This window comes from Malaclemys terrapin, chromosome 7, assembly GCF_027887155.1.
Source record: "Malaclemys terrapin pileata isolate rMalTer1 chromosome 7, rMalTer1.hap1, whole genome shotgun sequence".
NCBI classification, from domain to species: Eukaryota; Metazoa; Chordata; order Testudines; family Emydidae; genus Malaclemys; species Malaclemys terrapin.
The window spans coordinates 76,295,227-76,321,331 of NC_071511.1; the positions used below are offsets into that span (position 1 = coordinate 76,295,227).

Here is a 26,105-nt window from a genome sequence, read left to right on the forward strand (position 1 = left end):
TTATTTTGGGATTCTGACAGAAGGAAAGTCATCCTTGGCTGAGAAGAAGGTGGATTGATGAGAGAAACCCCCTTGAGCAAAACCTGTACCTTGCTAGATTAAGATTTAGACTTTTAAAAATGTGTTTTCACTTTTATTTGCTTGTAACCGTCTCTGCTTCTGTTTCTTTTACTTGGCATCACTCAACCTCTGTCCTATTGTTAATAAATATATTTTATGTTTACTATAAAACAACGCAGAACTGTGTTTGAGGGGAAGAGTGTATCTACCCCAGTTAATATTCTATGATGTCCTTTGTTCTCTTTAAAGGAAAAAAAACAAACCTTATTATTTCTCTGTGCTATCCAGGAGAGGGTTGGACATTGCAGAGCACATGGTTTTGGGAAAACTCTGCACTAGGATCATGTTGGGGTCACCTTGCTGGTTGTAGCCAAGACTGGTGGAAGCCAGAGTGGGGCTGTAAACAGGCTGCTGGTACAGGCTATCTAGCACACAGACGCTCAATGTGTGACCCATATGTTTGTAGGCTGGCTGTGAGCATCCCAGGCTAAGACCTCCAGCAGCAAAGCACTATAAGTAGGGCTTTGTGTTTGTCATGGAGGTCATGGAAGTCACGGATTCAGTGACTTTCTGCGACCTCTGTGACTTCTGCAGGAGCAAGTGTGGCTGACTCCAGGACTGCCTAAGCAGCTGCTGCTGGAGCGGCTCTGTATCTAGCCGCTGGGGCACCAGCCGCTGCTGGAGCGGCTCTGGGGCCAGCCGGACCAGCTGCTTTTCGGGTGGCCCCGGGCTCCCCCCATCAGCAGCTCCCCAGGTTATCCCCCCAGCAGCGGCTCCCTGGCTCTCCCCCTACCCCAGCAGCAATCCCTCCAGACACCCACCTCAGAAGTGCCCCCCGTGTGCCTCCCCCCTCACAGCAGTGACCCCCTTAAGATTCAGTCAGGGGTGTTTATAATATAATTTATGGACCGGTCACGACCGGGAATTTTTGTTTATTGCCCATGACCTGTCGGTGAGTTTTACAAAAATACCTGTGACTAAATCGTAGCCTTAACTATAAGGCACCCTGGGTTGCAGGACAAGTGGTGACACAACCCCTTACTGGTCTGGATTGCACTCTGAACCTTGTGACAAGTGCTTATAAAGCACAGGTAGAATGGTCCCTGCTCTAATGTAAATTGAGTGGATAGTATGGATATTTTACATATAGTGGGCCTAATTCTCACTGACCTGAATGTTGCTTTACACCTGTCTGGCAGTGAAAAGGGACCTTAAAAGGATATAAATTATATTCTGCATGGCTGGAAAGTGAGTGACCCAGAGTGGATTAAGATGTTATGTTTAAGGGTATGTTTCTACTGCAGCTGGGAGTGCGCCTCCCAGCCTAGGTAGAGAGATATATGCTAGCTCCGCTTGAGCTAGCATGCTAAAAATTATAATGTGGCTATTGCAGCACAGGCTGTGGCATGGGCTCGCCACCTCAGCTCAGACCCAGGGGGGTTGGGCAGACTAGGGCTTGGGAGGCTAACCTGTACCACAATGTCCAGACCACTATTTTTAGCAAGCTTGCTCGAATGGAGATAGTGTTTATCTGCCTACCTAAGCTGGGAGGCACACTTCGGTGTGCCAGCTGCAGTGTCGACATACCCTTTAAGGCCCCTTTGCACTGTCAGAGTGATATAAAGCAACTTTAGCATAAATAAGAATTAGGCCCAGTGTGTGGGTATCTGAAAATTGTTTATTTTATTGGGGGCTGCTGAGATTTGGAATGTAATGCCCTATAGACGTTTAAAGTTAGTGTATTGATTTTTGGCCCAATTTTACACTGCTGGAATCCAGAGTAACTCCACTAATTTCAGTGGAAGTACTCCCTATTTACACAGATTTAAATGAGAGCTGATTTTGACCTGTATCTTTAAACATTGTTTTCCACATGCTTTAATAAAACTTGATTGCTCTGTGCTCTTGCACAAGCATAGCAACATGATCTCAATATGTTGATGGGCATCAGAATGAATGTTATCGCTTCCAAATAAATCTCTTCACTAAAAGAACTCAGGTAAAATGAAACCTCGTATGATTTCAGTGCAGCTGAATTACACTTTGGGTTCCTTTTATGAAAAAAGAGAGACATGCAAATGAGACTGATTGATGGTAGGTGTTTTGTTTCTCTCTAAAGACAGCCATAAAGAGAGATCATTTAACTAATAAAATCTCTCTATTGTACCAGTTAACACTAATATTTCAACATCTCTTGAATTTCAGAACATTTCAAGATCTGTCCAAACAAATGGATATGTCTTACGGTACTGTCAGGGATTCAGCAGTCTATGAATACTTCAAAGCAAAAGGGACAAACCCTTTGGAGCAGGATAACACATTTGCTGAACTTTGGAGGACAATCAGTAAAAATAATGGGGCAGATAACTGTGTATCGAACCCTTCTGAAGGCATCAGGAAGGTAAGAATGGATTAATAGTGCAATTTTACTTTAAATTTGTATTGTGTTTGTGTAGCTTGCATGGAGTTAATGAATGAAAATAATTGTCATGTGATAAAGGCAGGATTTAAAATAAAAAATTCTCCAGTCCGAGGTTTCTTTTAAGTAAAAGTCGCAAATTGATTTGAGGACAAAACTGTTGATAGCATTATGCTTCTACTAAGGGAATATACTTTCCCCAGCAAAATCATTTCAACCTTTGGCCAGTTCTCACATGGAACTCAGATCTCCATTTCTGAAAGGCTATTGTTCTAGTACATTACAACTGCTAATTCTTTTGCACCTTTCCCATTCCTCTTTCTAAGACTGAAGGTTAAATTTTCATTTGTAGCTAAGTCCCATTTTTATGGCTTAAGTCTCATTGACATTTAATAAGATTTAGGTTCCTAGGTACCTAAATCACTTTTGAAAGAGTTACCTTGGGTGGTCTTATATTTTCCCTGGGTGCTGAAACTTGTCGTTTACCCATGATTATTGTTGTCAGTGGACTAAATTCAGTCCTATTCACTTCAGCAAAATTATGTCCACTTACATTAGGGCAGAAACATGAACTAAGTTTTTGGTCATTTTTGTTTATACAATGGTACTCCACTTGTTCAAAAATTCATCTACCCACTCACATATTACCCATCCATGCAGTTATTCAGTGCCACTTTAATCTGCTCACTAATATATCCACTCACCTATTCATTCTCTCTCTCTCTCTCTCTCTCTCTCTCTCTCTCTCTCTCTCTCTCTCTCACACACACACACACACACACACACACACACACACACACACACACACACACACACACACACACACTTTTAAGTTAAATTAACTGTGCATGGAGGATTCAAGCAGCTGACATAGAGTGGCTCAGTAGAGGAGCCATGATCTTTGTTCAGGGTCCTAAAGCCTGTGATAGTTTCTTTTAATTGTGACTTTCTAATTGAAATATGTTGTCTCATTAGTACATAGAAATTATGGCATTTGACCCCGAGCAATGACACAGGAATCAGACACTCAACTTTCAGCCACCCAGTTGCTTAGAAGTGCCTTAGAAGTGTACATGCATGCATACACACATTTCTTGTGCTACTTCCCATGCTGTAGCTCTGCATGGCCAGAAAGTGAATGACAAATGTGAATCAGAAGTAAATTACAGCAGACAGGATGCACAGGAAGTCAATAAAAGTTAAAACTTTCTTTAGAGGAATATCATAGACTCCTTTTTATCAGTTTTTTTATTTTTTAAAATAAAATATTATAAATGTAGAATCATTGGTCAGTTTCTTTTGGTGTAAACTGAAAACCGGTATCTCTGGGCCCACAACTGTTACAAGTTCTTTATGCTTTTGAAAAGCTGAGACTAATATGTAGACTTTTCTATATTATTTTACTTTTCCAAATGTTTTATGTTTATTTTTCTAGAAGCTCAAAGAGAAAAATTAAAATCTTCAGCTTTTTAAAATGTCACAGGCTGAGTTGATGGGAAAGAATGGACTCCAGGCAAGGGATATTCCGTTGTTAGGGAAAAATAAGTGTGGATGCACAAGCAGAAATACTCTATTCCTAATCAAATTGATTAACAAGTATTTATGTCTTGAACAGATTTTGGTGGCAAAAGGAGCAGCCACCAAATAAAATATCACAGGTGTAATTCCACTCTCAGAACTCCAGCATTTGCAGTTCTGTTTGAACAGCTGCATCCATCATGCAGAGGTTTCTCTTTCCACTGGTTCACCCAAGACCACTGTTCCCAAAGCTGTCTCTAAGCTCTACCTCCAAATACTTTTGTTATTAAAGCTGTCACTCTGAAACCGCTACTGTCAAATAGCAAAGGAGACACCAGTTTCACCTTTTACATATGAAGCTATTTGGGTAACCCTTTAAATACATATAAAAGTAGAATTTATATGTACATTGCAACAAATTCCCTGTAAAATGTGTGGAATTTTAAAATAAATTTGTTTGCACCAGTTTGTTTGTTTACTTGCTGCAAATATAAGTGCAATCTAGTTTTTGGCACAAATGTGGATTTCATGTTTGCATGTACAAGAATTTGTACAAACCAAATTCTAGTTTCATAAACACTAACATTTTGGCTAGAAGTACTTGCATGCTGTCCAAGCACAGAACATAAACAATATCATGTGATTTGTTCTACTCCTCACATCTAACCAACCCAGCTCACATAGTGACTTTTACATGCCCATTGAGAACTAGTCAGGATCAGTTAGTCCAGAGAATTAAAAAAAAAAATCCACAGATTCTTTCAGATGACAAATCAGTTCTAGGAAATGGTGCTGAGCTCTCAGAGAGATCCTGGGAGAATAAAGTGAGGCTACACCTGTCAGATAACATGTTCTTTGAAAATGATTCTCTGAGCTCTGCCACTAATGATATTGAGCAGGATTCTGTTGCAGTTGGGAGCTATTGACCCTGCTCTGCCTGCGAAAGACTGAGTGAGTGCGCAGTGTGTGCCTAAGACAGCATGAGGCAGAAGAAGAATAAATCCTGCCTGAAGCCTGATCCAAAGCCCATTGAAGTCAATGCAAAGCCTCTCACTGACTACTATGACCCTTCGATCAGGCTTTTTCTCTCTCTCTCTCTCTCTCATAGGAATATTATTATACTAGTAATGGTTTCTCTGGGTCAAGTCCTCTTGCTATAAACTTCAGCTATTTTTTTTGTGTGTGGCTTCCCCACAGTTTGTGGGTTTTGCCTCAACCTGTAACCACTGTAAAATATAAGGCTGACTTTGCCAAATGCCCTGCCCTTGGCCCAGTCACCATTTCGCCTTCTTTTATATGTACTGTCCCTCATTATATGCATGTAACAAAGTGTGCTCGTGTATGATTTTATAACTGCTTAGGATCTGTATGGAAATGAGATATCTATTTTATGATGCTTTCTCAGCATGAAAAAATAGTAAAAATAAATACGCGAAATATAGATAAGCACTCTGTCACATGCATTGATGTTTAAAAAAAATTTAAATCATTTACCATAGAAAAATGCAGGATGTATTTAAATTTATTTTCCCTATATCACTCGTATTATGTCATAATATATTCAACAACAGCAAGGCTGTAAATATCCATATTTTATAAACCTATTACGGGCTTCCATTTATTATAGTTAGATTTACTTAAGCCTCAGGTTTTAGCTTTAGATTGGCAAACTGTTTAGAATACCAATTAGAGTAACTTTGGGATTCAGTGTAGGAAGTGGCTCAAATTTATATGATAATAACTGTGTCAAATTAACTCTGATTTTAATGTTCTGGTGTGATATATATAAAACTTGATCGACTCCATCAAATAACATTGACTATAATCCAGTTTCTCTGCAGTCCCATAGCTGACCTGTGCTTCCATTTGATTAAACATTTACTAAATCAGGCTTAATATTTAATAAAATTGTCAAATAAAATACGGTGTTTCTAGTTTAAATGTCTCTCTTCACAGCTCATTGAGCTCCTTGAACAAACAGACAAGTTGCTCATGTCAAATACCACATCTAGAAATTGTATTTTTTTTTTTAAAGAGAATCAGTGTTAGCCAATGAAACTGGACTTTTAATCAGTATACATTTCCTAGAACACAAAAGTGAAATGTAAATGTAGTCTTAAAACTCTAATTTTTTGCATTGTAAAATCTAAATTTCTCCATAGCACAAAACCACAAATATTTCTAGTGCATCTTTCAGAGCAAGGACTTTTGTCAGCACAATGGAAAAATATGACTTCTCCCTGAAACCCAAATTTCTGTGACTCTTCTCAGTTTCCCCATATCTTTCAGTTCTATTGGATTATAAAATGGACATTAGTTACCAGTGAATTTCTAAGAAAAGCAATGCCAACTGCAGTGAGAAGCAATGTGAGAGAGTCTGGGTTTTTTTATAGATAAGTGTTAGACATGTCAATTTTGCCCTATTCGACTCACCTCAATTAATCTAGCTGAGAATTTCCTATCTGCTTCTGCAATTTGAACTCTTTAAGCAGCTCAAAACAAAAAGATAAAGTTAAAGAGGGTTCTGAAAGCTTTCATGCATTTCTGTTGCCATGGAAAATGCATCTTTTCATAAAAGATATAGTCTGTACATCCATAGTGACCATCTACCATTGTCTCAAGGCACAGTTTCTAAAAACATTGATGGCAACCACACAAAGGGTATCTAAGCACTGCAAAACACTCAATGACACAAATGTATTTCAGATTTGCACTCAGAGAGTCAAGTGATGTTTCGTTTAACTCCAAAGATGTGTGAGGAGAGTTGATTTGGACTGTAAGTTTGGTCTTACGGGTTCAAAAGTCTCTCATGGTAACAATGGTCCATATAATACAGTATTGAAAATGGGAATACTGGTACAGATTCCACATAATAATACTAATTCAGCATTAGTGTTATGTGGGGAAAATTTCCTTCTCACTCCAGTTATTGATCAGTGTACACTAAGAAGCATGAAGTTTGGTAGCTCCTGTAATTTTATCCTAGGTAATGCAACTGAAAACACTATTCTTAATCATATACACTTTTAATCCCTTTGTGGAGCTTAGTAAGCCCACATGATATCCTGTGGAATATCCTGGAGAATCATGGAATATTTAGACATTTCGCATTGTTGCCTTTTTTATTTTAAGCATCTGTTCATTATAGGAGTAGGATAAATAGGATGACCTGATAAGTTCCTTCTATACTGTTCATTATTTTAGATGTAGACATAATAAACCCTCTTATTCAGGGGTGGACAAACTTTTTGGCCTGAGGGCTGCATCGGGTTTCGTAAATTGTATGGAGGGCCGGTTAGGGGCAGGGGTAGTGGCCAGGCCCCCACCTCCTATCTGCCCCCGATCCCAGACTCCTGCCCCATCCAACCTCCCTGTTCCCTGTTGGCCCCTCTGGGACCCCTGCCCCATCGACACACACCCACTCCCTGTCCCGACTGCTCCCAGATCCCCGCCACCCCATCCAACCCCTACTCTCATTCCTGAGCACCCCCCCCGGGACCCCTGCCCCATCCAACTACCCCTTCTCCATGTCCCCTGACTGCCCCTGGAACCCCTGCCCCTGACTGCCCCTGCCCCCCCAGGACCCTTGCCCCCATTCAACCCCCTGTTTTCCCCCCAACCACCATCCACACCCCCTCCCCCTGACCACCACCCCAAACTCCCCTGCCCTCTATCCAACCCCCCCTGCTCCTTGACCCCTTACTGCACTGCCTGGAGCACTGGTGGCTGGCAGCGCTGCTGCCGCGCCGCCTGGCTGGAGCCGGGCCACGCTGCTGCTGCCACCACACAGCACGGAGACCAAGTCAGGCTGGACTCTGCAGCTGCGCTGCCCCAGGAGCTCACAGCCCAGAGCATTGCGCCGGTGGCAGAGCGAGCGAGCTGAGGCTGCAGGCGAGGGAGAACAGCAGGGGAGGGGCCTGGGGCTAGCCCCAGCTCGGGGGCTGGGCAGGACAGTCCCGCGGGCCGTAGTTTGCCCACCCCTGCTCTTACTCTTTTCCTTTCCAAACTAAATAGCAATAATCTTTTAAAGCTCTCCCTGTTGGAACCCTTCCTTCTCCTGATTCTAATAATTCTCATTGCCATTCTTTGAATCTTTTCTATTTCTGCTATGTTTTATTGGCAGTGAGGTGATCTAAACTGAATACAGTATCTAAGGCAAGGATGTATAATATAATATTATACATATAATTTATAATTATAATATTTTTCTATATTCTCTCTCCCCTTTTTACAGCCTCCTAATATCTTGTTAATTTTTAAAATCACCACTGAATATTGAACTAGGCTTTTATTTTTTTTTCTGAGCAGTCCACATATCAATGTTTTTCCTGAGATATTGCCACACTTCACTCAAAATTTTGGTGCATAGGAATAGTTTAGATTATTTTTTCCAATGTACATGGCCTTTGTTCATATATACCATTATGCTGTCCAGTTAACGTATGCATTTTCATAGGTCCTCTGGAATTCCTGGCAGCCCTCCTGTTCTCTTGACCAATCTACATTCTCTGTTATCAATAATGATGCCACCTCACAATTCACACCTTCAGATAAAGCAATACCTGTCCTCAAACTGATCTCTGGGGCACTTTACTATTAGCCTCTGTGTATGCTAAATATCAACCATTTATCTCTACTCTTTGCTTCCTGTCTCTGAAACCTTTTATAATCCACGGTAGCGCTTTACCTCTCAATCCCAGAAATTACAAAATTGCTTCAATAGTCTCTTGCACATGCCTTTTGAAAGCCTAAATATCCACTGGCTCTTTATCCATTATTTTGTTAACTCTTTCAAATAGTTACATGTTAAATAAGCTAGTTGTTTCCTTATACAACTCATGATTGTTTGCTATTCTTTGATACCAAGCTGGGTGCTCTATAGTTCTATCCTTATCGATTTTCTGATCTATTTTCTGGTACCAGAATAAAGCGAACTCCTCTACATTTCTTTGGTACACTATAGAGATGGGTGCAATGTTGGTGACCTTTCTGTCTGCCAGTACAGTAGTTGTGCGAAGAAGTGGTATGTCTTGTAATGATGAATGCCGTATTGTTTGTAATTCAAGATGCTTCATGTGTCAGTTTCATCAGAAGTTTCAGATGAATTCCAGCCACACCTGGGTATTTATTTGAAAGTTAAATTGTTTCATCATTTCTTGTTTCAATCTGTTCTCTAAAAAAGCCTCACTTCACTACTAATAAACAAGGGCCCCTGTGACAGGTCTTTTTCCAGTCTTCTTCTATAGTGAGGAATAATGGAAAGCAATTACTTAGTCCTTCTCTGCACTCTCCTTATCCTCTTTGATTTTCCCTTTTATATCCTGGGAGTCTGATAAGCCCATTTGATGAATGCAAAGAAGAAATTTTGTTTATATAACTTTGGGTTTTTTTCCCTTCAAATTTCCTCCTTACCCTCTTAGTCTGCACCATACCTCTTTCCTTGCTAGCCAGGGCAGTTGTCCCATTCTATTAGTATCTGCTGGATTTCCATTAGAAAGCCTGTTTTATGGGTAGAGGGGAAAAAACACCACCATCACCGCTACCACCATAGTTTAACCAAGCTATTAGTTTAGCTCCAGCTAGTTTTGCTGTATTACCTGCATGCACCCTGGGACTCCAATCGGGGGCATAATATACGTGATTCGGTCAAATTCAAATCCCAATCCCCAATGTATACGTTTTAGGGTATTTCTTACTCCACTTCACACTTCCTGCTCCTCCAAAGAACCCTAGCCCCTTTCTTACCTCGTGTGTCTGCCCCCTTCCTTCCACCGTCTATACACACATATATCTTTCCACTGACAGCTGCTCCTAGCACTTCCAGATTTCATGTTGGGTCCCAAATACCATGAAAAAAGCCTTAATTGTGGCACTTTGATCCCTCCATTTCTGCTACTGGCTTGGACCTGAAAATGTCAAGAAGTTCAAAATGCAATGAAAACGAAAGTTAACAAGACTTATTCAAAGAGTAACAAAAGGTTCAGTTAGGGTTTGGGGTGATGATTCATGTCAGTTCTTATTTTCTCCAGCTCATTTCACACATTCCTAATGAAAAGCATGTGAAAGGTAACTATATTGAATATATTTTTAATTTTTTTCCAGTGCGACAGCCCCTCTTTAAATTGCACAAATGATACTGCCTCCCTGTCATATTGGATGTTAACATGGATTTGAAGTGTGCTGAATTTAGACTGCAGCCAAATATTTGGTCACACAGGAAGCTTTTTATGTAATATAAATACGAAGAGAAAGGAATCTCCATTCTTTAAAGAAGCAAATATTATGAAAGTAGAAGAAATGGCAGAAGAGAAAATCATCCCCGTGGAAAAAGAGATCTTTGGGACCTCTCTCTTTGGCAATCAGAGAAAGAAAACAATCTTACCTCCTCCAGGATTTCTGGAGGTTGAGAAGTGTGCATAATTAAGGGTTTAAAACGCAGACTTCTGTTTATGCTAAAATCCTGAGGATATCAGAGAAATAATACTATACAGTTCCGATGGCACTGGGCAGAATTGGTTATGTCACAAAAATATATAATTGATACAAAAAGGCCTGGTGGACTTTATTTACTGTTTCATAGTCTCAAATCATAACTCGGGATAGCAATATCATAAACAGCAGAGAGAGACTGACCTTGTCAAAAGGCTTCCTACCAATTGTAACTCAGTAATGGGAAGCTTCTCTGGGCAAAATAGAGATCCAGGGCAGCTTGCATAATAGAGGCCATAGCTGCATGATTCTCTGGGCATTGCCTTGTAATGGAAATGGAATGCCTGTGGAAGTTAATGTTTCCCCAAGCAGCCCTGGGACAAATAAGAGTATGCTAGTATAGATATTGGCTCTGTTCCTCTTCTGAAGACTGGAAGCTCAAGACAGCTGTTTGCAGATCAGCTCTGAAGCAACAAATACATACAGATGTGAAAACTAGAAGAAAACAAGACTGACATATCTTGTGTCTCAGAGTCCATCTTTTATGAGTCCCATCTCTCCATTAGCACTAAGCCTGTTTTTTGCCTTATTGCTCTACACACTTTGACTAAATTCTGTGTCGGGGGATACCAGATTATTTCATAGCAGTTCCTTCTGGCCTCTTGTGTAATTGCACATATATGCAGCAGAATTGCATCTTTATATTGCAAAGCAGGTGCATTATTTATTATGGATCTTTGGCTTAAAATACACAAATAGGCTGTTATGTAGAACAGTGGATGTGGTTATAAAAGATGCATATTGCCCTGAACCAGAAATCCTGTCAGATCTATCATAGATATGGAAGTATGGTCCTATAATGGACACTTCCAATTCCAATGGTGAAATTGGAACAGTCAGGAAAGATACAAGCATATTCACAGGTAGGACAGAGACCGATATGAACAGGTTTGTAACTAACACCAATGGCTGGGGGTAGAGCATTATTCAATACACTCATAGATGGCTGTATGTGTTTTCAGAAACAGATTTTTGTGTTTCCAGCCATATGGGATATCTCATGGGATAACTTCGTCCTTGATTCCTTCCCCATTCACATCAAACTCTCTCTGCCCACTTGGAATGTAGGCAATTGTGCATGAAATGTCAGACATACTAATATTTTGGGGGGTTGCTTTGGTGTGGTGTCATACCTCAAAGATGCCGTTTTAGGAACTGGTGTTTTCTGGACTGTTTTAAATAACAATAATAATAATTATTATAATTAATAATAAGATGTGTCACTCTCTGGCTTACTTCACGATGCTGGCACAGGATCATATAGCGTTCATGTCCTTCCTATCTGAATAGCCCATGCTGTATTTGGGACTATAAAAATACTTAACTAATACAGCAACAGTCATCCTAGCCTCTCAAAGAATGTTACATGAATGAATTATTTTAGCCTATTGAGCATATTCATTTGTTATTTTGCTGCCTTATTGTAGTTGTTTAGTGTGATAGGATATACTGTTTGTCTGGGGCTGATTTTCTGGCCTGAGATAATGTGCTAAAAGGTAGGGGTATATGGGCAGATGAGAGGTAGTGGGAGTTTCCTTTCTGGTTGCTTGGGTTCTTTTCACTGGAGGGCCACTCACCAACATTTCGTTTCTTGTCCTGTTTGAATAGCCATCAAGGAGTTATAATAATAAATGGCGATATCCTATCTCCTAGAGCTAGAAGGGACCCTGAAAGGTCATCAAGTCCAGCCCCCTGCCTTCACTAGCAGGACCAAGTACTGATTTTGTCTCAGATCCCTAAGTGGCCCCTTCAAGGATTGAACTCACAAACCCTGGGTTTAGCAGGCTAATGCTCAAACCACTGAGCTATCCCTTCCATTCAACATACTGTGATCATTGAGAGCCAAGCATGCTAAAGTGAAATGGGTTTAATTTCCTAGCCCAGTCTCAAGTAGGCAGCAGCTGATATAAAACAAGTGAGAGAATCTTGTCTTCTAGGTCAATTCAAGACTGAACTTACATGGAGATAGAAAAGAACCACTGGGAACCGCTTATGGTCAGAAATGAGGCCATTAGTTGAGGGTGCTTGAGGATCTAATCTTGTAAACAAATATATGTAGAATGTCAGCTTCCTGCCTTGCCAACTCTTTTTACTTGATGAGAAAAGACAAATCACCCTAACTTAAAAAAAATAAGTCTTGGAAGCCTGCATCTATGATTACTCATTTATTTGCATTAGATTCTCCAGCCCATCTGTTCCACTGTGCTTTGTATGTTCACTAGAGACTTAAAAAACATATTACTTAAATACATTAGGAAATCAATTATTACTTTAACCAAGCAAAGTGGTGAATTTTTTTTATTAAAATCCCCATCCACAGACATTTCTTACATCTTATGTTAAGTAAAGTGATTTACATTCATCATGCGCACTGCACTCAGGCATTGGTTTGAATCCAATTAAGGCTCACATTTGAGGACAGCTGTATAGGTGTGTACTAAAATAAGTCAATATTAGTCACAAATAAAACTAGTGGGAGAATCTGGTGACTCTTCTCTTCCATGCTAAGAGAGAAAATTGGTCTCTAAAAATTGTATCCTTCCTTTTGTTGCAGATTCGGGCAACTCTTTTCAAAGGGTTTTCTTTTTGCTTTTGGTGAGCTGCCATTTTGGTGGCTGTGACTGCTAGAACATACCAGAGTGCTTACAATGTATCTGCCCAGGTGTGTAACTGTGTAGAAGTGGAAGAATTAATATGCTTTCACTAATCCTAGGAAAACCATATCAAGTAATATAACACTGGTCTACAATTTTTGAGAAGTCGTCTGCTTCAGAGATAAAATGTGCTATTTATTATGTATTTTGATGTGCTGAATTCAAATATGACCATTAAAACAACTGATTGGCTACTGTTTCTAAGATATTTAAGTTTTTACATTTTATGTCTATGTATATTGTGTAGATAGTAGAGTTTTAATCATAAATTGTAAACCTAGGTCTTTTCATGTGTTTATGGTTGCTTTACATGATAAGATTTCACCTGTCCTGTTTATGTAACACTTTAAAAATCAGCAAAAGGGTTATATAAATAAAATTGATTATGAAACAAAAGGCAAAAAACTATTATGTACATAGTTTAGTCCTATTCAGTGTCTACTCGGCACTTCTTGGCTTGTCTCTTGTATTCATTAAATGGAGCATCTCTTGTCACTGTCCAGCAATAGTCTGCAAGCATTGATGGGCTCCATTTGTCCTGATAGCGTTTCTCCATGGTTGCAACGTCCTGGTGAAATCGCTCGCCGTGCTCGTCGCTCACTGATCCGCAGTTCGGTGGAAAAAAATCTAGATGACAGTGCAAAAAATGTATCTTTAGTGACCTGTTGCAACCAAGGGTTTTGTATGCCTTGAGGAGGTTTTCCACCAACAACCTGTAGTTGTCTGCCTTGTTGTTTCCGAGAAAATTTATTGCCACTAACTGGAAGGCTTTCCATGCCGTCTTTTCCTTGCCACGCAGTGCATGGTCAAATGCATCATCTCGAAGAAGTTCACGAATCTGAGGACCAACAAAGACACCTTCCTTTATCTTAGCTTCACTTAACTTTGGAAATTTTCCACGGAGGTACTTGAAAGCTGCTTGTGTTTTGTCAATAGCCTTGACAAAGTTCTTCATCAGACCCAGCTTGATGTGTAAGGGTGGTAACAAAATCTTCCTTGATTCAACAAGTGGTGGATGCTGAACACTTTTCCTTCCAGGCTCCAATGACTGTCGGAGTGGCCAGTCTTTCTTGATGTAATGGGAATCTCTTGCACGACTATCCCATTCGCAGAGAAAACAGCAGTACTTTGTGTATCCAGTCTGCAGACCAAGCGAGAGAGCAACAACCTTCAAATTGCCACAAAGCTGCCACTGATGTTGGTCATAGTTTATGTACCTCAAAAGTTGTTTCATGTTGTCATAGGTTTCCTTCATATGGACTGCATGACCAACTGGAATTGATGGCAAAACATTGCCATTATGCAGTAAAACAACTTTAAGACTCGTCTTCAATGAATCAATGAACAGTCTCCACTCATCTGGATCATGAACGATGTGGAGGGCTGCCATCACACCATCGATGTTGTTGCAGGCTACAAGATCACCTTCCATGAAGAAGAATGGGACAAGATCCTTTTGACGGTCACGGAACATGGAAACCCTAACATCACCTGCCAGGAGATTCCACTGCTGTAGTTTGGAGCCCAACAGCTCTGCCTTACTCTTGGGTAGTTCCAAATCCCTGATAAGCTCATTCAGTTCACCTTGTGTTATGAGGTGTGGTTCAGAGAAGGAGGATGGGAGAAAATGTGGGTCCTGTGACATTGATGGTTCAGGACCAGAAGTTTCATCCTCTTCCTCTTCCTCGTCTGACTCAAGTGAGAAGGATTCTGGTGCATCAGAAACCGGCAGTCCTTCTCCGTGGGGTACTGGGCGTATAGCTGATGGATTGTTTGGATAATGCACAGTCCACTTTTTCTTCTTTGACATACCTTTCCCAACTGGAGGCACCATGCAGAAGTAACAATTGCTGGTATGATCTGTTGGCTCTCTCCAAATCATTGGCACTGCAAAAGGCATAGATTTCCTTTTCCTGTTCAACCACTGGCAAAGATTTGTTGCACAAGTGTTGCAGCATATGTGTGGGGCCCACCTCTTGTCCTGATCTCCAATTTTGCAGCCAAAATAAAGGTGATAGGCTTTCTTAACCATAGTGGTTATACTGCCCTTTTGTGATGCAAAAGTCACTTCACCACAAACATAGCAGAAGTTATCTGCACTGTTCACACAAGTACGAGGCATCTCTGCTCACTTTGGCTAAACAGAAATGTGTCCCTTTGCAAAATCAAACACTGACAAATAAGAGAGCACGACACTGTATGATTTCTAGAGCTGATATAGGGCAATTTGTTCAGCAGAGTGATGTAAGCTTCGTTATGATTGCATCATCCATGACTTCTAGGAATAACATGATGCAATTCATATCATGTATGATTCAGATTGCATCATTCATTGTTTTGCCTAAAAAGCAAGTACTGTCCAAACCCAGTCATAGATTTATTCCTAGATCCAGTCAAAGATGTATTTTAGTCATTTCTGGTTTAAATTGAGATCCCTTCCCTTTATAACTCACTTATCCTCCGCCATTCCCAAGTCGAGGGTCGTATATACTGTCCCAATAGCATATCTTGAAAACTAGAGCCAATCAACAATTTTAAGCATCATTTTTGTTCTCAGTGACCCAGAATTAGTAAAGTTTGACTACATTTATTTCAGAAGCATTTTGGCTGTAGAGCAGTGTAATTGAAGGTGATGTCTTTGATTCATTATTAATAGTTATAATTATTTAAAAGACCAATATGAGGCCTGAAGTTAACCATGTCACACACAAGAAGCCTTGGACCCAGCCTACTGCACCACTCTGGCTTATTGAAACAATGAGAGTGCTCTAAGGTGGGTATGAAGTAAATGAGGAACTGTTGTTATGAAGTGTCTGAAGATGTTAGAGGTCTAAAATGTTGTTATGAACTAACAAAATGTCAGCACTGGTCAATGAAAGGCTCAGCATGACTTTGAGACCCATTTAAGCCCTAGATCAACTATATAATTTATTTTATTTGTGGTGCATTTGCAGGCAAAGAAAGGCAACTATGCTTTTTTGTGGGATGTAACAGTGGTGGAATATGCAGCCCTGACAGATGATGAGTGTTCTGTGACGGTCATTGGAAACAGCATCAGTAGTAAAGGATATGGGATAGCACTCCAGCATGGCAGTCCCTACAGGGATCTCTTCTCCCAAAGGTAAGGCAAAACCATGCTTATTTCATAGGATTCCTCTCTGCAACAAAGAAGCTCATGTTCACAGCTGATTAACTTTGGCAATGTGTGTTTATTAAATGAATCTCTATCTTTTGAAATCAGTTGTTTGAATTCTCTTCCTTTTATAGTAGCATAGGGCAGAGGGGTGGGGAGCAACCTCAACAGAGCAGCTACTTCCTCTGCTGTGCATGTGGTCTGGGGGTAGATAGGAGGGAGCTGGAAATGGGTGGAACATTGGCTGTGCTCCCAACATTCTGGGCAGCCCATGCTGTGCCAGATATATTCCCCAGAGCAGTGGGTAAACTGGGAAGGAGATTGTAACTCTCTGAGTCACAATCTATTTCCCAGGCTGCTTTGGGGGCAGTGAAACTCAGGGCTTGTGTCAAAGCCACAATTTAGTCTTTAGATGGGGAGGAGCATTGATCCATATGAGAAAAGCAATGCTGTCTATTATGTATCATTATATAATGGGCAAATAATAGTTATTGAGTGATTGCATGGGTTCAGGAAGATAGTGACTCTACTGTGTCTATCACAATTCAGTGATCCCAGTCTATCAGTATGTTTTAAAAGTATAGATATATACTTTCTCCTTATGCTAAAACAAACGTGTGCATGGTGGTGTAGATACATGCGGCCTTAGTAGAAAGTGGCTGAGCACACAGCTACATGCAGAAAGCCAACACAACCTTTCTGTCTATGTGGATTATTCTTAAAGAAGCCTTTTATAGTCAGTTGGCCTGAATTCTCGTGATAACCAGAGACAAAGCTTCCTCGAAAGGAAAACTTGTTATTAAATAGCAAAGGCAGTTGTCAAACCAGACCCCAAATGAATCATTCATGGAGAAAAGGGACACTTCACAAATGGGAAACAATGATTAATTAGTAATTGTTAACATACTAGTTCAAGCATAAAGTAACAGCATTGTAGTAAAATATTTTTGAATAAACTGCCTTTGCTATAGCTCAAAGCAGAAATAAGCAACTCTATTGCTGCTTAAACCATTTTGTATTAAGTACTGTGCAAATGGCTACATGCTTGTTTCAAATATAATTTGAAATTAGTATGATGGACTATATATGGGTGGGAAGGTTGAGTCTTTCATGAGCTGTTTCTTCTTGAATAACCATTATCATCTACTGGAAATCTGAGCAAAGTCAAAATTTTAGGTAAAGCCCTAGCTAAAGCTTTGCTTATTAAGAGCAGTTTTTGAAAGTCACACTTATTTCTAAAGCTGATCTGTGAAATCTTGTGGCTGCTCTGGACTGGAATATACTGAATAAAGTTTGGTATAAAAGAGTAGCTAATTTCACCCTTTCCCAGGTAGATGCTTTTTGGATGAAATTACATTTGACTAGGAGATATTCATCAAACTTATTACTTACTGAAAGTTATCTTGTGAAAGTGGCCCTCTCACAACCACGTCAATGCTTGAGGAAAATGTATATGAATATTTGATATGCAGGAAATATACCTCACTGATTTATTATAGACAGAGAGCGAGGAAGTCCTGCAACTGTAGCATTACACCAGTCCTGTTGGAGATGTTCTGCCCTAAATACAGAATTCCACTGACTAACGCTGAATTCCTGTAGAAAGATCATTCCTGCAGCCCAATTGTAAAATAAGGATTCCAGGGCTGCAGAGTTGTTGATAAATGCATACACAATATACAGAAATCAACTGAAATAATGGCTGTGTTTTAAAATTTCTGCAGGATCTTAGAATTACAAGACACTGGAGACTTGGATGTACTCAAACAGAAATGGTGGCCACGGATGGGACGTTGTGACCTGAACAGCCACACCAATGCACAGACAGATGGCAAGGCACTGAAGCTTCACAGTTTTGCAGGCGTCTTCTGCATTTTGGCAGTAGGCCTTCTTCTTGCGTGTTTGGTGGCAGCGCTGGAGTTGTGGTGGAACAGCAACCGTTGTCATCAAGAAACTCCAAAAGAGGTCCATAACTTTTATTCTTATCACCATTAAGAATAGAAAACACAAAATACAGAGAGCAAATGGAAGCTGTGGGATTTTAGGTGCTCTCGTACAAATACACTCACTTTATTTTGATTGGAGATACTAAATTATTTCATGAAGTTTATGATTTTTTTTAAATGTGACTTTCATGGAAGGTGCCAAATTGACAGCCCTGGAGACTAAAGTCCTCTATTTATTTATAGAGCAGTTACAGCATGGGCAGCAGCAGTGCAAACTTCCCTACGTTGTCCCACCAATGTGCCTCAACCCTGACCTGGAGAGACCAGCTTTAGGGGTAAGAGAGTAGCTGAGACACCATGCCCTTGGCCTCTCTGCTAAGACTGACAGCAAGGATACTAATTGGCACCAACTAATGTTTTTGTGATTTGGACCCTTGTCTAGTGGGCTGTGACCACCAGCTCATTCTACATAACTGCCATCTGATGGCAACAATTTTTGGTTACAACCAATCTAGATCGAATTTGAACAGATGACATAGTGATTAAAAGTTAATTATCCCATTATTAATACAGTACACCAGCCAGCCACCAACACTGTTTAAAAACTTTCTTTTTGGAACCTTTAAAAAAAATTAATGACTTTTCTGAGCCAATGCCTTTCATATAAAATATTTTACCTAGAAAAATCCATTTGGAATGACTTGTTTGCAAACATTTTCTTGCAACAGTACAAAGTAATTAATAGTAACATTATGGTAGACAAAGCAGTCCATACGCAGAGCTATCTTGCATGAAGCTGGTATCTATTTGCATCAATTAAAAAGTTTAACAAGCTAACCTCTGGGAATTTTTTAAACATTGAGAGACTTGCAGATTCTTACATTTTGAACAGATATTTGTTACAAGCAACTAATAGGAGCAAGCAGCATCACTGCTAGAAAAGAATACAAAGCCCATCAATTCCAATCTTAATTTCTAGGAGTATTACAATAATTGACATGCCTACCACATATAAACAATTGTGGCATATGGAATCTGAAAATAAATGTTGCAGTCTGTAATGTTATCAAATATTTGTCAATAAGCTTCCATTCTCTGTGTTCCCTCTTCACCCATTTTAATTCATCCACAAAGTGTTCAGTCATAAACATCCATATCATGCTTGTGGGACAAACCTGTGAAGTCACTTGCACACAACTCCACGATGTATATTGCTGAAAGGGAGCCTTTTGATAATGGAAATTTTGTATCCATTTTGCTTAGCACAGTATAGCATTTGGAGAGCATGCACAGTGAGGACAAATAGCTTTGCCTATAAAGACAGATGCATTTATATTTTTGATGCACAGCTTTAGCCTTTCCCTTAGTACACTGTAGACCTCATCCCCACTAGAACTATGGAAGCCTACTCCACAATAACATTGCTAATTAAGGCGCATATCCTGTAAGGAGCTCCACGTAGGGGGACCTCCTCACCTTTGAGGAATATCTTGCAGGATCATGGACAAAGGTGGTGACTATTCAAAGTCCACTAATATTAGCCATATTTGGGTGTGACATACTCTGGGTGTATTCGCCTCTCAATGTTCAGGGAGTCCAATGCATAAAGCTTTGTAGACTTAAATGAGCATATTCCCAAAAATCAGAAATAAAAACAGAAAAGGTAAAGTAAGTGTTAGATAAGGTCAGTCACTGATTTAATTCAAGATACCCCAAGCTCTATTTTATTTCTATTTCCCATTCCTGTCTCTCTGATCTTTTATGTTCTGCTTCCTTTGCTCCTGCTTCCCTTTATTTTCCTTTTCTTTTTCTGTGTCTTTAACTGGAATTCTTACAGCTTTCATCATTCCCCTATCTGACTTTTCTTAATCAGAAATATAGTGTTTTAGGCTTTTACTGTTCTAAATTATGGCTGCCCGTAACTTTCTCTCTTGGAATGCTCAGGGTCTTAACATCCCACACACAAATCTCTAAAATACTTCAGCAGACTCAGAGAACAGATGGATGTATGGTACAGCTTTACTCCAGGAAGATCACTCATCTGTGGGAATAAGCAGATGTGTGGGAGTAAGTGGTTTCAAGTCTGAGCCAAAAGCACTTCCAGGGAAGGGGTAAACAAGACAAATTAAACTAAGACAAGACACAGGAGAACAGATCAAGAAAGTGAGAGTGTGCGTGGAGAGACTGGGAAAGAGAACAAGGAGGGTGGAGTCCTGCAAGAAGTTGGTTTTAATTTTAGTAGAGAGAGGGTGCTGCATGGACAAAATGTGGGAGACTTTTCCAGATGTAGGTTGCAGAATGGATGAAGGGACAAAGTTGAGAATGGGAGAAGGAGATGAAGGAATCAGTAATGAAAGGTCTTGGAGAAGTATAAGGAGCAGGAATGAGGTAGAAGGAAATGAAAATTGTGATTACGTAAGGTCCTGAAGAAGAGGACAAGGAGCTTGAATTTAATGAAGTAAAATGCAGGAAGCAAGTAAAGTGGTTCAAGGAGATGGCATAAAAACATCAGATCAACCCAAAAGGAAAGTGACTTTAGCAAGCACTCAGATACCATACTTCTCATTATTGTATAAATTCCCAGATGGATTAGGTAGAAGGAGCCTTTTGGATGCACTAGAAGATGAAGTGAGAAATAGGATTGATGAAGAGGGGTAGATTCCTGTAGTCAAGGTGAAAAATGTCCCCCAAGAATGCAAATGCAAGTAGTTGGGATAGTGAAAATAGAATATTCTGATAATGTTAAATAGATATTTCAGAGTTATGAAGGGACAGAATATGGGGAAGGAGGAGAAAGATGTCAAATATGACACCAGGGTTGCAGATGTGGGAAACAGGAAGGATAATGGAGTTGTTAGTGGAGTTGATTTCAGAAAGACTAAGTTTGAGGCTATCAATGCAGGTATCTACATATTATCATCAGCTGCCAATCACTATAAAGTATAAATACTGCCAATCAGTATAAAGTATAAATGGATTACAGAAAAAAGTGAAATCTGTCCCACTGGGGCAGTCAATATACTATCCAACTCTGTAGTTTAATTAACAGCTTCTAACTTTGAGCACACTGTTGGATTTTTCTTCTCTTCTGCTTTTTGGAAGGCTTTGGCAAAGATGTGACTTGCAATGTGAGCTGAAAATGGTGAGAGTTGGATTTTTCTTGATCACCTTTGGAAGAGTGTTCCAGAGTCTTGCATGAGCATAAGTATCTAAAAATGGTCATACTGGGTCAGAGCAATGGTCCAACTAGCCCAGTATCCTGTCTTCTGACAGTGTCCAATGCCAGAGGCTTCAAAGGGAATGAACAGGACAATTATTAAGTGATCCATCCCCTGTCATCCAGTCCCAGCATCTGGCAGTCAGAGGCCTAGGGACCCCCCTGCGCATGGCCACTGATGGACTTATCCTCCATAAACATATCTAATTATTTTTTGAATTCTGTATTAGTTTTAGCCTTTACAACATACCCTGGCGACGAATTCCACAGGTTGACTATGCTATGTGTGAAGAAGTACTTCCTTTTAAATCAGTAAAATAAAGAGTGAAAAATCCAAACTAATGACCATTTTGGACTTTCAGTTAGACTATTCTCTATCCCTTTTGAAAAACAGAGCAGCTGAAGGGAGTAAGTCTCTGGTTCCCTGAAGATTATACTTGGCCCTATTGGTCACAGGATACTGAGCAATGAGTTTCCCTGGCTTGTCAAACAAAAGAGGCAATCCTTCGGATAGTATGACCGTATCTCATTAATGGGTTTTGTAAATCAGTTCGAGACACTTGAAGTGAATCCAGGATTAAATCAGTTCATGCTGAAGAGCACTGGCATAACATGAATGGTATGATCCACTCAGTAGGCTGAACTCTACACCAACTCCTGCTTCTTTGTGAACTTCTTATCTTGGCCCAGGAAGAGGGAATTATTCTAAAGGTGATAAGTGCAGAAACCACCTTGGCTAATTCACCTGAGGAATGGATGGAGTCTTCTTGCTACCTGGAGAGGGGAGATACCACTTTTAGTAACTTGTTGCAGTTGGTGCTTCCAGAGTCAGTACTGAGTCCAGCATGACCCAAAGGCTGTGTGTTATCTTGACTTCACCTGAGGATGAAGTACTGATATTTGCCAGTTCCTTAAAGCATTTTCCTCTTCCACTTAGAATCACATTGGTGTTTTCTGGGTTCGGGTGAGCCTGTTGTTTTTCATGTACATTGGAGCAATCCAATACTCAGATAGTTAAATGACATAAATTATTATAGAGAGAAGGTGGGTGAAATAATATCTTTTAGTGGACCAACTTCTGCTGGTGAGAGGGACAAGCTTTTGAGCTTTCACAGAGCTCTTCTTCAGGTCATCTTGTCTCTCTAATATCTGGGAACCAACACAGCTACAACACAGCATAAGTAAATAATTAATGTACTGGTAACCACAGACTGTTTTTTGGAAAGGAAGATTTGCCTATGATGATATTAGAAAAAAAATTATATCTGCACCATAATGCCAGAATCTTCCACTAGGATGCACATTTATAGTCTATTAATGCTCAAAAGAAAAAGACAATCAGAAACATTTAAAAGGCCTTGATTATTTCTAACTTTGGGGAAATTATATTTGATCTTTCTTCAGTGAGTAGATTTTCTAAAATTTATAGACAATCTCTTCTAACTTTGACTAGATTTTCTGCAATGTATTGTTCCAATTATTTTTAGTGGCCAGTCCTCTTACCCTGGTCATGAATACTAGAGTACCTCCACAAATCTCTGGATGCATCACAACTGGGCCCATCAAACAGATGTGTGAATTTTGCACCAGTGATATTAGGCTGTTTCTTACTGATCCACAATAGTTTATACGTAATATTTTGGACACTAATATTGCCTTTAGAAGCCTTTTAGTCAGTAAAATGAGTGAAAAATCCAAACTAATGACCATTTTGGACTTTTAGTTAGATTATTCTCTGTCCCTTTTGAATAACTAAGCAAGTCATGTATTGGTCCCTGACCTCTAAAGTGCATCTGTCAGTGTGAGCTACATTACAAATTAATCACTTAAATATATTGAAAACAGATAGTCTTTCTCATACGAAAAGAAATTCAGAAAATGAATAGTGTCTCTGTAATGGGGTCCCCAGGGTGCAACCTGGGCTGTGAGACTTCTGAGCCCTCCAAACCCACCAACCTGGGCTGGCCCTCTCACTGTGATGCTAATGTCAAATTGTAAACACTTACATAGACATACACAGGCATGGACACCCCCAACTGTGTTACATGAATGATTTCCCAGCTACTCATGAACCATCAATAGGGAGGCTGCAGCCAATTCCCCCCAGCTCCCCATCCTCGCACCCCAGAACTATACTATCTTGCACTGGTCAGAAGCCTGACCAGTGTAACTTAGTTATTTAGTTCCCCACTTCTTCATAGAAAAGTAGACATGCACCAGCCCTTGTAATCTGAGCTGAGATTTCCTAAGCACTTTACACAAACTCACTGATAAGGATACAACTTTAAAATATGTTTATTAAATACAGAAAGCTAATTTTTAAGTGATTATAAGGGGTAGGTATAAAGGTCAAAGATAGTTCACTTAAGAAACTAAAAAGAAAACATGCTTTCTAAATATTAAACTTTCAGTCTAAACAAGAGTTGAATCAAATAGCTTTTTTCACCCTGACAGATGGCACAAGCAGGTTTCAGTTCCCAATGCACAGACTAGACTCCCTTTACAGCCTGGAACCAAACTTTCCTAGTTCAAAGCTTCTGTCTTCTAGATGTGTTTCCAGATGTTGAGATGGCGGGGTGCGGGGGGGAAAGGTAGGCCAAGTGATGGTGTCACTTCCCTTCTTTTATGCTGTCTTCCAGCTTGCTGGAAAGATCCTTGCTGTGACTAGGGGATCAGGCAGTCCCCATTGGTCAAGCAGTCTCCATTGCATACGCAATCTCTCTGAGAAGTCTCTGGGATAGTGGATTATTTTCTTGATGGGTGTTGATGGCTATTCCTTTGTTGTAACTGAAAGGCTGGTTGTGGGTGTTCCCAACCTCACAACATATTTCAGTAACACATATAGCAGTACTTCATAACTTCACGTACAATGATGGTACATACAATCAAACAGGATATTTATGTTCAACAGATCAAGACTTTAAATGATACATCACAAGGTATACTTTGTACAACACATATCATAATATCATCACAGTGGTGAACATGGTGGTTCCAGGGTGCTAATTTGAGGTACAGAGGGTCACAGCATCCTAAGTACTGTAACTTTTTAGTACAATTCCTACTCATGTGTTTCACAAGCTCAACAAACTCTAATATAATTTGGGTCAGTCGATTTGTAAGGGCTTTCCTCCAACACCAAGTCTTGGCTATTTTTTCAATTTATTTGACAGTCTGAAAGATGGTTTCCAAATGCTCATTATCATTATGACCCAACATGGCTGCTAATAGACTTAGCAGGCTCCATCGATACTTTATCAGCTATGTCTTTTTGCACTCAGCTATCCGCCCGGAAGAACTATTCTCTTGTGCTATCTTCAAAGTCACCGAGCCATTGTAGCCCTCCACCCCGCTTTTTTCCATACCAAATGTTACACTCTAGAATAACTAAAACTTTGAAACTGAGAAGAATAAAAAAAGTCAACCATGGCAATCCTGTAAAATTATCTGTGTGCGCGAACTAATCACAGAAAACAAATTATGTGACATCTTTTCACATAAGGAGACTTAGCAACTTTAGACTAGTCATTGACTTCATTCAACTATTTACAGAATGATTCCTTTGCCAAGAACTGAAATGTATCGCATCCCTTATAGAAGATGAGATTGACACATTGGCTGTTAAACCACATCTTGTCACTATTACAACTTGCTCATCAAATTCCTCTTTCGATCTTTCCTTATCTATAATGAAGAGGACTATAAAACATAAATGTATTTTATCTGAAGAGACTAGAACATGGCTGGCACAAATCACAGTTATAATGCTGGTGTACATGGAATCTTAATTTCCTGCTAGCTAGGAAATTACGTCATTTTCATCTTACTCAGTTTCAGTTAGATATTGCAGCATCTCTCTCCTTTAAGGACCCTAAGGATATTTCATGACATATATTTGCAATTCTTTAACTATCACAGTATTAATTAAAGCTGCTTGGCTTATAATTTCTCATTGTTTTAATCAGCCCGTGTAAAACCATTCTACCGAGCAGGCTTTTTCTTTCTCCTGTCATCAGTATTCTCCTTCTTCTCTATTCTTCAAATTAAGGAGGCTGACATCAAATGCTCTGTCCACAGCAGGAACAAAATTGTACTAACTGACTCATATATTTGTAACAGCATCATGTTGTCATTACTGCTTTCACTCTGTTTTCAACAAAATAACTTCAATAGATACAATTGCAACCCCACAAGTCATCACTCTGCAAAATTTTCTAACTGTGCAGGATTGAGGAAGGTGATGAAATTGCCCTGAAATATTGTAATTTGTTCTGTGGAGAGGGGATAACAAAAAAACAACAACCTATCTTTCTGGACTGGGATACACAGCCTTATATCTTCTGCCTTAAGTTTCCCTACGGTGCATCATATATCTGTGCTGGATGATGATACACATATTTTCACCTACCTCAAAAAATCTGAACTTACAGCTTTAGCTCTTTAGTCTTTCTCTTTGGAATTGGAACTGAAACCCACTGTATCTCAGAAATAGAAATATGAGATTATTAATATGATCATAATGAGTCAAAGATGATTACTGCTGAGAATTCTAATCAGGATCAGGTTTACCTCGCCTCAGATCTCCAACAAGATATTATTTCATAGTCCCTGGCACATTTTCCATATGGTGTCAGTCAACTTTTTGGTTATTAAAGGTTCTTATACTTAC

At 39.7% G+C, this 26,105-nt stretch overlaps 1 protein-coding gene across 4 annotated transcripts in view; it reads left to right on the plus strand.

Annotated features, from left to right (window-relative positions):
• The window catches only part of GRID1 (glutamate ionotropic receptor delta type subunit 1), an 817,493-nt gene that overhangs the window by 775,203 nt on the left and 16,185 nt on the right, over window positions 1-26,105 (plus strand). For 2 of the 4 annotated variants that reach the window (XM_054034734.1, XM_054034735.1), the window contains exons 13-15: window positions 2,266-2,461; window positions 16,095-16,261; window positions 17,998-18,238. In XM_054034734.1, the coding sequence (XP_053890709.1) occupies window positions 2,266-2,461; window positions 16,095-16,261; window positions 17,998-18,238 (604 nt within the window). Of the gene's footprint in view, window positions 1-2,265; window positions 2,462-16,094; window positions 16,262-17,997; window positions 18,239-18,462; window positions 18,555-26,105 lie in introns of all 4 variants that reach the window. The other 2 variants (XM_054034733.1, XM_054034736.1) reach the window with 2 other exon arrangements.